We start from the raw sequence: 11,843 nt of genomic DNA on the forward strand, positions 1-11,843 counted from the left end.
GAAAGAGATTTTGATAGATAGATTTAGAAAGGAAGATTTTAAAAAATGCTGCAGAAATGTCAGGATTTGGAAATATCCTGATATTTAAGACTAAGATTCTAAAACTATCTTCAGAATATGTTTTAAGTGATCCTATTGAGCTTTTATCCATTTTAGCATTGAGGAGTAAATCACACTCTTCACCATCCTCTCTCTCTCTAGCGAGCATCATGACTGTTCATCAAAACAAATCTTACTGCAAAAAAGTAAAAAGAAAGCTTACTTTCTTAGCATCTGGCAAAATTATGTTACTAATTTGTTTTGAAGAACATAACCCAACATAATAGTACAAAAACAGAGTAGATGACACTTGGCAAAAGTTTGAATTCCATTTATTTTCAAATTATATTAGCAGCAGAGATTTGGGGTTTTGTGGAAAGCTTTTTTAGTGTACATTTGTTTGTTTTTTTAATTCTTTTAATTACTGGAATTTGGTTGTTCACTTGGGGGCTTCATTGGATTTTTTTCTTTAAGTTTTTCCTTGAGTTGGTTCAGGGGTTTTTTTGGTGTCAGTAATTATAAAAGATTCTTTATTATTACAATCATGCAAAAGACACAGTTAACTTGAAAATATGTACGCTTGGGATCCCATCATGTTCTTGAAATCACTCTGGAGTCCTTTGTGAGTAAAAGATAGGGTATGAGAACTGACAAAAGGCTCCAGAATATAAGAATATAAAATCATCTAGAATGTTAGCACAGATGAAGACACTTGATTTTTTTAAAACAGCATAGTTAAAAAATTTTTTTAAATCTCAAGGGTTTTTTATAAGGTAAGGTAGAAAACATTACACAATTGTTAACAATGCTAGATTTGCCTAAGTATCTTAAGTAGACTTCCAAAACCAGCTTAGAGTAAGAAGACACATATTGCATCTTGAGATTGCTATCAATTTCAAGAGGTAGATGACAATATTAATCTAGTAGCAGTACAACTTTTATGTAAATATCATTAAATATTGTCTATACAGTGTCCCTATATTTGTAAGAGTGCAAAGAGAAGGGAAAACACTGCCTTCCAGCTAAAACCATCTGTATTCATCTAATTCCTTGGTCTAAATCACTAGCTCACCTGGAGATGCAGGTGGGGGAAATGAAAGGATTAATAAGGCAGGGAAAAAAAAATAAAATCAACCCTATTTGTATATGTAGGCAGAACGCACCATCCAGGCTGCAGTCTGGATGCAGACTGCAGAGGGTGGCTGAGCTCACAGCACAGTCCTCAGTTCAGCTTGGCTACATTGAGTGGAAACAGAAGAAGCCCTCAGAGGCAGAAAAAGAAGTATCAAAGTTGTGCACAATGCTTCCCACAATGCCAATTCAGACTCATTGCCTAATGTATTTTTAAAGGTGTTTCATTGCTGGAAAAGCACTTCTGTTCCTATTCACCCTGTTCATCAGACTTCCGGGTTACCATTAAGAGGAAAAAGCAGTAAGTAACAGTAGCAGTGATGGAAAGGCTTTGTCATAGTGATGATCTGAGTGTGTTACTAGCCTGTCAGTATCTGTAAAATGTTGGTTGTTACTAAAAGCCATCCATCTCAAAGTGTTAAAAGCACAGCTCAGTACAAAAATGGGATGACAATTTTTCTGTCCTTTGGATAGTCTTCAAATTTCTCAAGGTACCATCTGAAAAACAAAGAAAGAAATCTGATGAGTATAGAGTCTTCAAAACATTCTTGAGAAAATTAAATAATTGTACAATGTGTTTAATTTAATCCATACACGTTTTTGTCTACAAACAAAAAAACCCCAAACTTTTAGAACCTACTCTGGATAGAAAAATAGCATTTAGTGCACTCACCCTAATGACATCTAATCACCAAATATAACAAAACTAAGTTACAGCTGCCAACAATGGGAAATCAAACCAACAGATGTGGTGACATGTCAGGGAAGGAATAACCCATTCTTTCAAAATGTATATTGTTACACATCCTGAGTATTTACACATTTTAGAATTAGAGGGAGAAAAATTAAATCAAAAACATGTAATTGCATAATGACTTCACATGGAAGCAAGGGATACTTCACACACTGGACTGAGAGTCCCATTCTGCATAGAAACATCTTTGGCTGAAGTTAGAATTTGGGTAATCAAACTGAACATGACAAACACTGAACTTGCCTTATTGCTAATACCCCTTAAAGACCATCACTATTTTCAAATTCAGACAAAAAAAAATGCAGAGCACTATCAGATATTATTTGTTTTCACTTTCCGTAACTAGCACATTTACTCCCATTTTTGAATATTTGTTCTTCTGCTTCTCTGAAATAAAAGAACCAAGTTCACCTGGGCTCCTCGAAGGTGCAGTTATTCATAATATCAACAGCTAATTGCAAGATCAAAGCTGGAATAAACAGAACAAAACATGCAATGCACGATAACCTGCATCTAGGGAATAGTTATTACCCTATTTACCTATTTCAGTCATTTATTCTAAGTTTTTTAAATAAACAAACTACACTAACATGCTCCTTCACTTACATGGATTTGCTATTTTTAGTTGCTTGGGTTTTTTTTCCTGTACCCCTCTTCCATTTTTATGCATTTTCTCTTTAGTCTAAATAGCTTCTGTTAACATTTAGTTTTTCTTGATGTTCTGAAAGAATGCCACCAAGGCTTAAGATTGATGGAAACCAACCATGGAATTTGAGCCTGAAGAATGTAATATACAAGGAGAAGCAGGAGAAAATGTCCTTGCTTCATCTGGCAAGGAGGAGACACTTAGAACTCAGTTGGATGAGCCCTGGTCAACTGGGCAGAGCCTTGTGGTTTGCCCTGGCTGGAGCAGCCACACCAGTTGACTGGACAACCTTCAAATGCTCCTCCCAACTTAAGATACTCTCCAATTCTGCTCTCTAATAGGAGATGATAAAACAGGAAGAGATGGTTATAGGCAACAGGTTTGGATACTTGTTCAGTAGGAGGATAATACAGACCTGGAACATCCTATAAACAAGGGGCAGGAAAACCTCTCTATCTGGAGGTTTTCAAGATGCCATTAAACATGAACATGGCTGCCCTCACAGATGGCCAGTATTTTTTTTTTTTTAAATGTTTTCTCCTTAAATTCATGTTTATTTCTTCTTATGCCCCTAAGTTTCAACACGAGAACCAAAACAGGAAACTGAAAATAACCAAAATGAAATCAACATGTTCAAATTCTTTTAAGCATGCTATTCCTTAATGAGAGTCCTTTCAGGAAACAAGTCTCCTCAAACTGTCCTTCTTGTTAGCAGGAAAGCCACATTATAAAAACAGTACATGAGCAGTCAGAATGTTTGGAGCAGAGACTTCATTAAATATAATCTCCAGAACTGTTTTCATAATGTCTATACAATTGATTACAGTCAATATGATACAGACATGACTATAAAGTGTGCCTGTTAAAGACAGCTTGGGTGATTTTCAAAATTTTAATAATACAGAAACAAGTTTGAGAAGGGAAAGCGTAGTATTTGATTAATTAAGACAATATTGCTAAACTTGTCTATAACCTTTACAGATCCAGGATGAACTACCTTCATTTAAACAAAATTTTAACCACCTTGTTGCACTGTGTTTATGCTCTGTACTATTCTGCTGAAATTCTGCAGTACTTAATCTTCTCAAGAGTATTCTCTATCATATTCTGCCCTAGAGCAGCAGTCTCTTTCACAAGACTTGCTCTGCAGCATTCCTATAGGATGAGGCATAATTTGTGAAACAGAAATGCTGTGTGGAATAGAGACAACAGAAATTACAAGGCAGGAACACTTACTTGTGGTGTTGTCTTGCTCTTGAACCCAGGATGAAGAGAGTACACAACGCAAATGCAAGGCTTTCAATGGTGTAGCAGGCAAGGGCAAACCCAAACCATTCCAGGATCTCTCCAAAAAAGTTGGCTCCACTGACATACTCAAACATTCCTCCTGAAAGCAGGACAAAGTTACTTCAAAATACCTTAATCAAGACGTCCAATGTTATCTTTTCTGCGCACCAAATAGAAGCTCTGTCACCAATGTCTTTAATCTTTAAAGGCAGTGGAGACAGCGTTTTTCAGTTCAAGCTGTAATATGAAGGTTCACTTCAGACCTCATTCTAAGACAGACCTTTTATAGCTCCATTTTTCCTCTTTAAATAAAGAAAGAAAAGTAGATTTATTATCATCAGAAGCAAGTACATGCCTTTGTGAATAATAACTTAATGACATGTTCTTTGATCATACACTAAACCTTTTTTAAAATATGTAGAAATAGAAGACATACACCCCTTGAGTCCCAGAAAATACTCATAGGGTTAGTTAGCCCACAATTTTTATTTCTTTAAGTACTTTAGGAATTAAGTTAATTATGAACAATACTATTATTATGAAGTAAAGTTCCAAATTTATTCTCTGGCTTACAAAGCTGTTGCACTTTTGTTCGCATTCCTCATCAGATCTGCTGTTTCAACCCTTACACTCAGTGAAAATTTGGCAGTCTGTGTTAAATCTATTGTATAGACAATTGTGCATAAACAATTGGTACTCAGCTGCTGGGAATTTTGTAAATTAAGAATTTCACCCTAATTCCAAAGTCGGTGTACAAATTTGTAACATTTCAGTATGTGCTTTACTAGTGAGAAACTAATATTACTATTTGGCAATGGTAAAAAAAAGTATTTGGCAGAAAACCCCCCCAAGTATTTGGGAAATGTAATAAAATACATGTTTTGACCTTGCCCTAATTATACTACTTTTGTGACAAAAGAAAAGTGAAATTCTAACACTAGATAAACAACATCAGAAAGACCAGCTCCTCCTGATCTTACAGCAAATAACACATTTCCTTCAGAACCTTTTTCACACTGAACATAGTACAGTATATTTATATTCATTTTTCACATAAGCACTTCAATTTACACCTATTAAAATTATAATTATTTTCACCTTCTTGGTGAAAAATAACAGTCTATCATACATATCTTAGTTCTTACAGTTTTAGTAAAATAAATAAACAACGAAGAAAAAGCAACAACTCAGAGAAAAAATGTAGTGCGAAAACAGAATTCAGAGGTAATATTATCTTTCTGCTCTCAGTGAGTGTAATGTACCCAGAAGAGTGCCTGCTTCCAAAAGTGTCAATAAACCTTAACACTTCAATACAGCCTCCACAAGAAAGCCTTTCATAGTCTCCATTTTCCCATGAAGGCCAGAATTAATAAAACCAAATGAGTTTGGATTTCTTTCCTCTTTTCCCTGTCTCTCTCTTTTCAAAATTGTTGCTGTTCTCCGATTATTTAAGGGACATGAGATGGATCACATGCTGAGTACTTTCTTCATTCCCCTCCTGCCCCCACAATGAGTTGATAACTTAGGTCTTTCTTCTCCACCCACCTGCTGATTCTCTGAAAAGTTGGGCAATGCTGTTACATTTTCACTCTTTTTTAAAAATATAGCCAATGTTGGTAAAGAAACCCAAAGATTTCCACAAGCCAAATGATACCATGAAACAGATTCCTTACAATACTTGGCTTAAGAGGACAAAATAAAATGCTTCCTAAACTATAAAATCACTTCCTGTGGTAGAAAGCAAAATGTCATTTTCAGTTGCCTCTACTATCATAAATTACTATTTCCTCTAAAATACACCAAACTTTAGAAGGTCATTTTCACAGAGAATCATTTTAGGTTGGAAGGCATCTCTTGAAATAATCTTGTCCAAACACCACTGTTGAAGCAGGATCAGCCAGAATAGGTTGCCCAGGACTATGCCTCGTCTGGTCTTGAGTCTCCCTACAATCTCTCTGGACAACCTGTTCCACATCTGTGTGTTTGACCACCCTCACAGAGAAGAAAAAAAAATAAACAGAAAAATTTAGATGTAATTTTATGTGCTTGAATTTTGTGTCCTGTGCCTCTGGTCCTGTCACTACGCACCACTAAGGAGAGCCTGAGAGGTTCTCTCTGCTTTATTCTCTCCCATCATGTATATATAAACTTTGGTAAGATCTCCCTGAGCCTTCTCTTCTCCAGTCTGAACAGTCCAAGTGCTCTCCACCTCTTATATGAGAGATACTTCTTTTTGTTGCATTAATTTCTGTACCATTTTACCTACCTCTTGGTATCTTGTAGCCAGTTTCCCCTGGTTTTCTCAGATTTCTGAGAATATGATCAGAATGAATATTGATGGCCATGCCAATCAACCACCCTAAAAAACCTGAAGAGAAATATTGAAAGTACTATATTTAGTGTACCGTGTTTGTTCAGAAAACAAACTACAGACAGATATCACATTAAGCATATTGTCTCAAAGCAGTAGTAACGTAAGCAGCATATAAACAGTTCTGGTGACATACTGTACAGTCCCAGTCCTACACTGTGCTCTTCAGTCAGTAGAGCTCACAGTACAAACAGCTCCCTAGGGAAACTAGGGAAATATGTAAAAATGAAGTTTACTCTTATGTTGCTAGACTTATATAAATGTATGTATGTGCATATATGCAGATGTAAAATGTATGTTTTCCTAACTTCCACACAGAAAAACAAATATGCTAAAATTTTACACATTGAAAGAAATAGTCATTTTTAAACTTCCCAGAGGGACATATCTTAGCCCCACTATCCTTTTACTATTTTACTGATGGCATATCATAATTTCCCCAACCGATTTCTGTGCAATAAAAGGAATACAACTGTGAAGGAATTAACATACCATTTACTCGTGCCATTCAGCAAAATGATTTAGCCATTTATTACAGCCTTTCACAGAAATTGAGACTGTTGTCACATTCTGCATCCTTATGTTGTCGTGATGATGGGATAAATCAAAAGGAATTTAGGTTTGAAATTCATTATTTTTATTCCTCAGCAACATGTTACCTATGTTATCTTCCCTTGAAGGCAGCATTCCCTGCTGATAATGAATAGATAAGGTCTGTTTTGAGGTTAACCAGTGCCTCATCTCAGATTCTGTAAGTAGTTTTTCCAACAAGACACAATCATCTGGAGCATCCAGATCTATTGATATTAGGAGAAAAACTGGTAACCCACATTCCTTGTGTACAAGATTAGATCCAGATATGGACAATGCATACGTGCTTTTCAGGTCTGATGTGTGAAGAGAGCAGAGGTGACGTGCACTTAATAAAACTTTATCGTGCCAGATAAAAAGCTTCGTGCAATAGTTGAGGTGCTGACGGTTCTGTAACCTGCACCTTGTGAGTTACAGGTGCTGTTCTGCTTGGCAGAGCTGCTACTAAAACAGTGTTTTGATGCACCAAAGAGTTAGCCATCAACATTTGAAGGAAGTAGTTTAATAGGGGCTTACTTAAAGGAGTAAGAAAAGACATGGCATACTGCAAAGGGTTTGAAGAAGCTAAAGCAAGCAAAGGAAGAAAGGAGTTTCCAACTAAAAGTGCAAATAGATTAGGAAAGGACACAAGGGTGAGGCACAGAGGCGCTAGTGTCCTGTTTGTAAGCAGTCGCCACTTGAGAGTATCACCAGCTCTCTTGGTAAATTCACAAGCTCTTTATTGGCATACAGGTGTAAGGTTCATGCTGAAAGATTATGATGTTGTTCTTGGTTTTGCAGCTCATGGTTCTGCATTTGAAGCAGAACATTAAAGTGGTTGATACGTATACCAGGAACCTCCACTTTCTTAGTTTTCACAAAAACTTTTTAAATCACTATATTGATTAACAATAGTCACCAGAGCAACACTTCACTTATGTTTAATGCTACTAGAAATACATATAAGCATGTATTTCAAACTGGTATTATCTGGAAAAAAAGCAAACAAAACCACAAACTAATTCATACACAGAAGTATTCATAACTGAAGGCAGATGAACCTAACTATTGTCATTTATACATTTGCATCTTTCAGAAATCCTTGAAAAATGTTAAAAAAAAACCCAAAAACACCCCCAAAAGAACCCAAGGAAACTTGAGCAACAAGTCTTATTAACTTGATTTTTTTTTAAAGATATTTGAGTAAGGAAGAAGTGATTTATGGCTCCTTAATCATGATTTATTCACAGCACTGTATTGAGATATCTTTCGACTAAGGTACTGAAAACAAAGCCTGCCTGGCTTCAGTCTTCAACAGTTTTGATCAACAAATCTTTTAATATTTTTTTTTTTTCTGGATTCTGATTTCAGGCAAGTGGAAGTTTGAAATGACCAAGAAAATTTCAAATATATTCTAGTGCCCTCTGAAGTCATTCCTCTGTACCTCAATTTCTCTATTTTTAGCACACAAACAGAACTGCCTCCTACTCTTGGCAAGAGAATCTACTTAGACTGAAATTTCTTCAACCTCATATTCATGACAGTATTTAGCACAGTTGTCCTCTACTGTCATCCACCATAACACTGGAATAAAGACAAAAAAAAATTGTTGTTGCTGTTGTAAAAAGCTTGAAAAAAAATAGGAGAAACACTAACTTGCTCTGGCTACAGAATGACAAAAAGAAGGGTACTGACTCAGATCAAGGATCTACACAGTCCAGGACTTTTCCTTTGACTGATGAAGCAAAATATTACAGTTTATCTTCAGATGCAAATGATCATTCTGTAAAGATTTCATTAGAAAATTATACTATAATTTTGACAGTAGGCAAAAGTAGATGCCTAGGAAACACAAAAGTAAATAAAATACTTTGTCACTAAATACCTTAGTCTTTTAATCATATCCATGGCTTTGAGTGTAAATGTAACATCACTTCCCAATTGAGAGTGAATGATCAACCCTTCCACCCCTTCCTTGTGGGGCCAGTTTTGTCATTTGACAAAACCACCCCCCAATAACATGGACAGCTGGATTGGTGCCTGTGTGTGCATCCAGCATAGATATCCTGACACCAATGACTTGTAGCATTTGCCATGATATATCAGTAGTTAGCAGCTATCCTTGCTAGATTTTTTTACTCAATGAATTAATTTACTTTAGTTTAATCTGCATATTACACAGCAAGTCCTTGCTTCTTCTAAATCTGTATGCTGCTGGTTCCATTGAGAGCTTCAAGTTTCTACGTGAAAAAAAATATATGACCTGGATTTACTTGGCTGTTAAAGAGTAAAGATGACAATCAGATCATCTAGCACTGCAGAAAGAAGTGCCTGCTCAGTTCTAAAGTAAAAAAGGTTAAAAGGCCTCCAGCTACACCAATGAGAAAATTATGAGAAGACTTATAAAATGGCATTGAAGATACTATAAAATCACAATAAAAATAATATATTTGAAGACAGACGAAAATTACATCTGATGTTCTCATAAACATGATTTAACTCACCTGTAATGAAGCGTGAATCACCCAGCCAGCCAGCAGGGTAAATTGCATAGGTGGTTAAGCTTCGGCCCTGCAAGTATCCATTGAAAGCACAGAACAGAAGCGCTAAAACAAAAGTGAAAAATGGTGTTGGTTTTCCTTCACGGATCAGAAGAGGAAAGATGAGTGCCCTATAGCAAACAAAGAAAATAAAATTTATTGTATTAACCACAAAAAAAGAATTTTGAAGTCCAAACACTGTCCACACTACCCTACCTTCCAAATTCAACAGCCCTTGATGCCTGTTAGAAAAGATAGCTGCACTTGCTTTAGCATCTAAAACATTCTTTTTTTTACTTAATTGGAATTACAAGATCAGCCTTCTCTCCCCTATGGCAGAAATTTTGAACTTTCTATCCAAAGCAATTACTGTGGTGACAAGACTAAAGACAACTGATATTAAGCACAGTCCATTTTTGTTCCTAAATCCTCAGTTGTATCATCAAGCTTTCTGAAATGAGCTAGGACTCAGGATCCCTCCACCAAATTCCCCCAGCACTTCCAGGGGGAAAGTCAATTGAAATTAACTTAATTCACCTCAGTTTCCTCCCTATGCTTACCCAAAACATTAATTGCTTCACCTTGATAATTTTGGTCTACTCTATGACACCTCTAAAGATCTGACAAACCCACAATTGCCATCCCATTTGGGAAAGGAGTCTTGATTGCTTTTCCTGGGAGACTATGAAGTAAACAAACTAGCTTCAAACAAGAAAAGCAGGTGAATATTCTTGTGTTCTTTCTTGTGGAGCTAGCCAACTCCCAATTGTCTATTATTTAATTATGATCTATAATGATACAGAAGCAGGATCCTGAAGAAGCCTGAGCATTCTTCACGTGTTTTCCATCAACCCAAGGATGACTGCTTCAAAATAACCTTTCCAAAGGAAGTCCAACCCTAACAGCTTACAAGAAAGAGTAAAAAATGTATTACAGGATTATTTAAAGCATGCAATGCTACAACAAACAGAACTGCATAACAGAGGTCTCTTCCAGTCTACGTCCACCTACAGAAAAGGCCCTTAGGTTTGGCAATAGTAACAAGCAACTAGAAAAAAAGAAAGTGCAGCACAGCTCAGTTTTTGTACAAACCATTGCCTCATATTCAAGCTATTCCCAGACAAAAAGGATGAGTTAAGATCCTATGTGAAAGCTAATATCTTTATGCTTAAGAATAGAAAAAGGGGAAGCAAAGACACAATTCCAGGTTTTCAACGGCAGCCTCCAGGTCAACCACATATCCTATACCTCCCCACCACAAGGCTATGGAATAGACTTGGTCAAAATCAAGAGCTTTTCTCAATAAGGACCAGAAAGTAATGTATCAGCCACACAAGTGGCTTAAAATAAACCTGACAAATCTATCCCTCCTGTCTTGCTGGCAAATTTACTTATGGAGTATGACCAGTAGATACTGTCCATTATGTGAAGGGAACAGCAAGATCACACCTGGACTCCAGCTAAGCTGCCTTCTCCAAGTATTTTTACAAAATGTCTGAATACTGTTGACTACCTGGCAACACAGGGCACTCAGCCTCAGCTTTGCCAGTATTTTAATGAATCATTGAATATGCTAAGCTGGAGGAAACACACAAGGCTCATCCAGTCCAATTCCTGGTATAAACGCTATGTTGAAAGACAATGTTGAGCAATATAATTGAAAAATAGTTATTGCTTCGCAACATCAAGATTGTATCAGTACACTGTGCTGAACTTCCCTTGTTTTAACAGTGTGACCTTAAGACAGCCTGGTCAATCCACTTCTGAATTGGGAATCACCGAGAGGCACAGCAGCAGCACAGGGATCGCCAAGCGCTCCGTTTGCACGCTGGAGCATCGCAGTGCATAGCACAGTACGCACAAGAGAGCCAGTACCTCATCGCCACGGCTATTTACCCAGCTACCATAACAACACAGAACATACCTTAATGTAGCGAAGCAGAAGAGGTGTCAGCGACTATTACATTAAGCAACAAACGCTAATTAATAGAACCTCAATCCCTTCGGTCGGCAAGCAGCAACCAGGTATCTTTATGAATACCGATACCTTCTCGTGCCCCCAGCATGGCAGAGAGCTCCCGCCTGTGCCCGCAGGCAGCGCAGCCCGCCCGACCCCGCACCTGTGCGCGTAGTGCAGGAGGAAACAGCCCAGCAGGACGCAGTTGGGCCGGGCGGTCGCGACTGCCCCGCCACAGGCGGCGAGCCCGAGCGGGACGAAGAGGGAGGGCAGCTCCTGCAGCGCCCAGGCGGGGCGGGCGGGCACCAGGCAGCCGAAACGCCGCGAGGAGTACCGGCCGTAGGGCATGGGAATGAAGCAGAGCAGCAGTGCGGAGGCGGCGCCCAGGGCCATCAGCCCGTAGGAGAAGAGCTCCAGCAGCCGCCGCTCCTCGGGGCCCGCAGCCCGGCGCCACAGCGCGCACACACCGCCATCACCAGCAAACCCCATTCCCCTCTACAGCCTCAGTTCATCTGGCACCGCCAGTGGCCGTCGGGGGCGTGGCCGCC

General features: G+C 38.1%; 1 protein-coding gene across 2 annotated transcripts; it reads right to left on the reverse strand.

Moving 5' to 3' along the window:
- Positions 1-354: 354 nt before the first annotated feature.
- Positions 355-11,839, reverse strand: SRD5A1 (steroid 5 alpha-reductase 1). Of its 2 annotated transcripts, XM_005533511.3 has the most exons (5): positions 11,459-11,839; positions 9,303-9,469; positions 6,124-6,225; positions 3,807-3,957; positions 355-1,668 (listed from the first exon to the last, which is right to left on the reverse strand). In XM_005533511.3, the coding sequence occupies exons 1-5, from the start codon at positions 11,782-11,784 to the stop codon at positions 1,602-1,604; spliced, it is 813 nt and encodes a 270-aa protein (XP_005533568.1). In that variant the 5' UTR covers positions 11,785-11,839; the 3' UTR covers positions 355-1,601. The 2 variants fall into 2 exon arrangements, with proteins under 2 accessions (XP_005533568.1, XP_087915271.1); XM_088059145.1 differs by lacking the exon at positions 6,124-6,225.
- Positions 11,840-11,843: the final 4 nt, after the last annotated feature.

The sequence above is a fragment of the Pseudopodoces humilis genome, chromosome 1 (assembly GCF_049639895.1).
Source record: "Pseudopodoces humilis isolate 2021_Gansu_Grassland_sample_001 chromosome 1, ASM4963989v1, whole genome shotgun sequence".
Lineage (NCBI taxonomy): Eukaryota > Metazoa > Chordata > Aves > Passeriformes > Paridae > Pseudopodoces > Pseudopodoces humilis.

Bases quoted from the DNA above. Each gene is read 5' to 3' on its own strand.
- SRD5A1 (XM_005533511.3), bottom strand. From the start codon at position 11,784: ATGGGGTTTGCTGGTGATGGCGGTGTGTGCGCGCTGTGGCGCCGGGCT. The intron at 9,470-11,458 runs GTGCGGGGTCGG...TGTTTGCTATAG, and splicing joins CTCCTGCACTACGCGCACAG to GGCACTCATCTTTCCTCTTC. The intron at 1,669-3,806 runs GTAAGTGTTCCT...TTTGTTTTTCAG, and splicing joins AGAGCAAGACAACACCACAA to ATGGTACCTTGAGAAATTTG.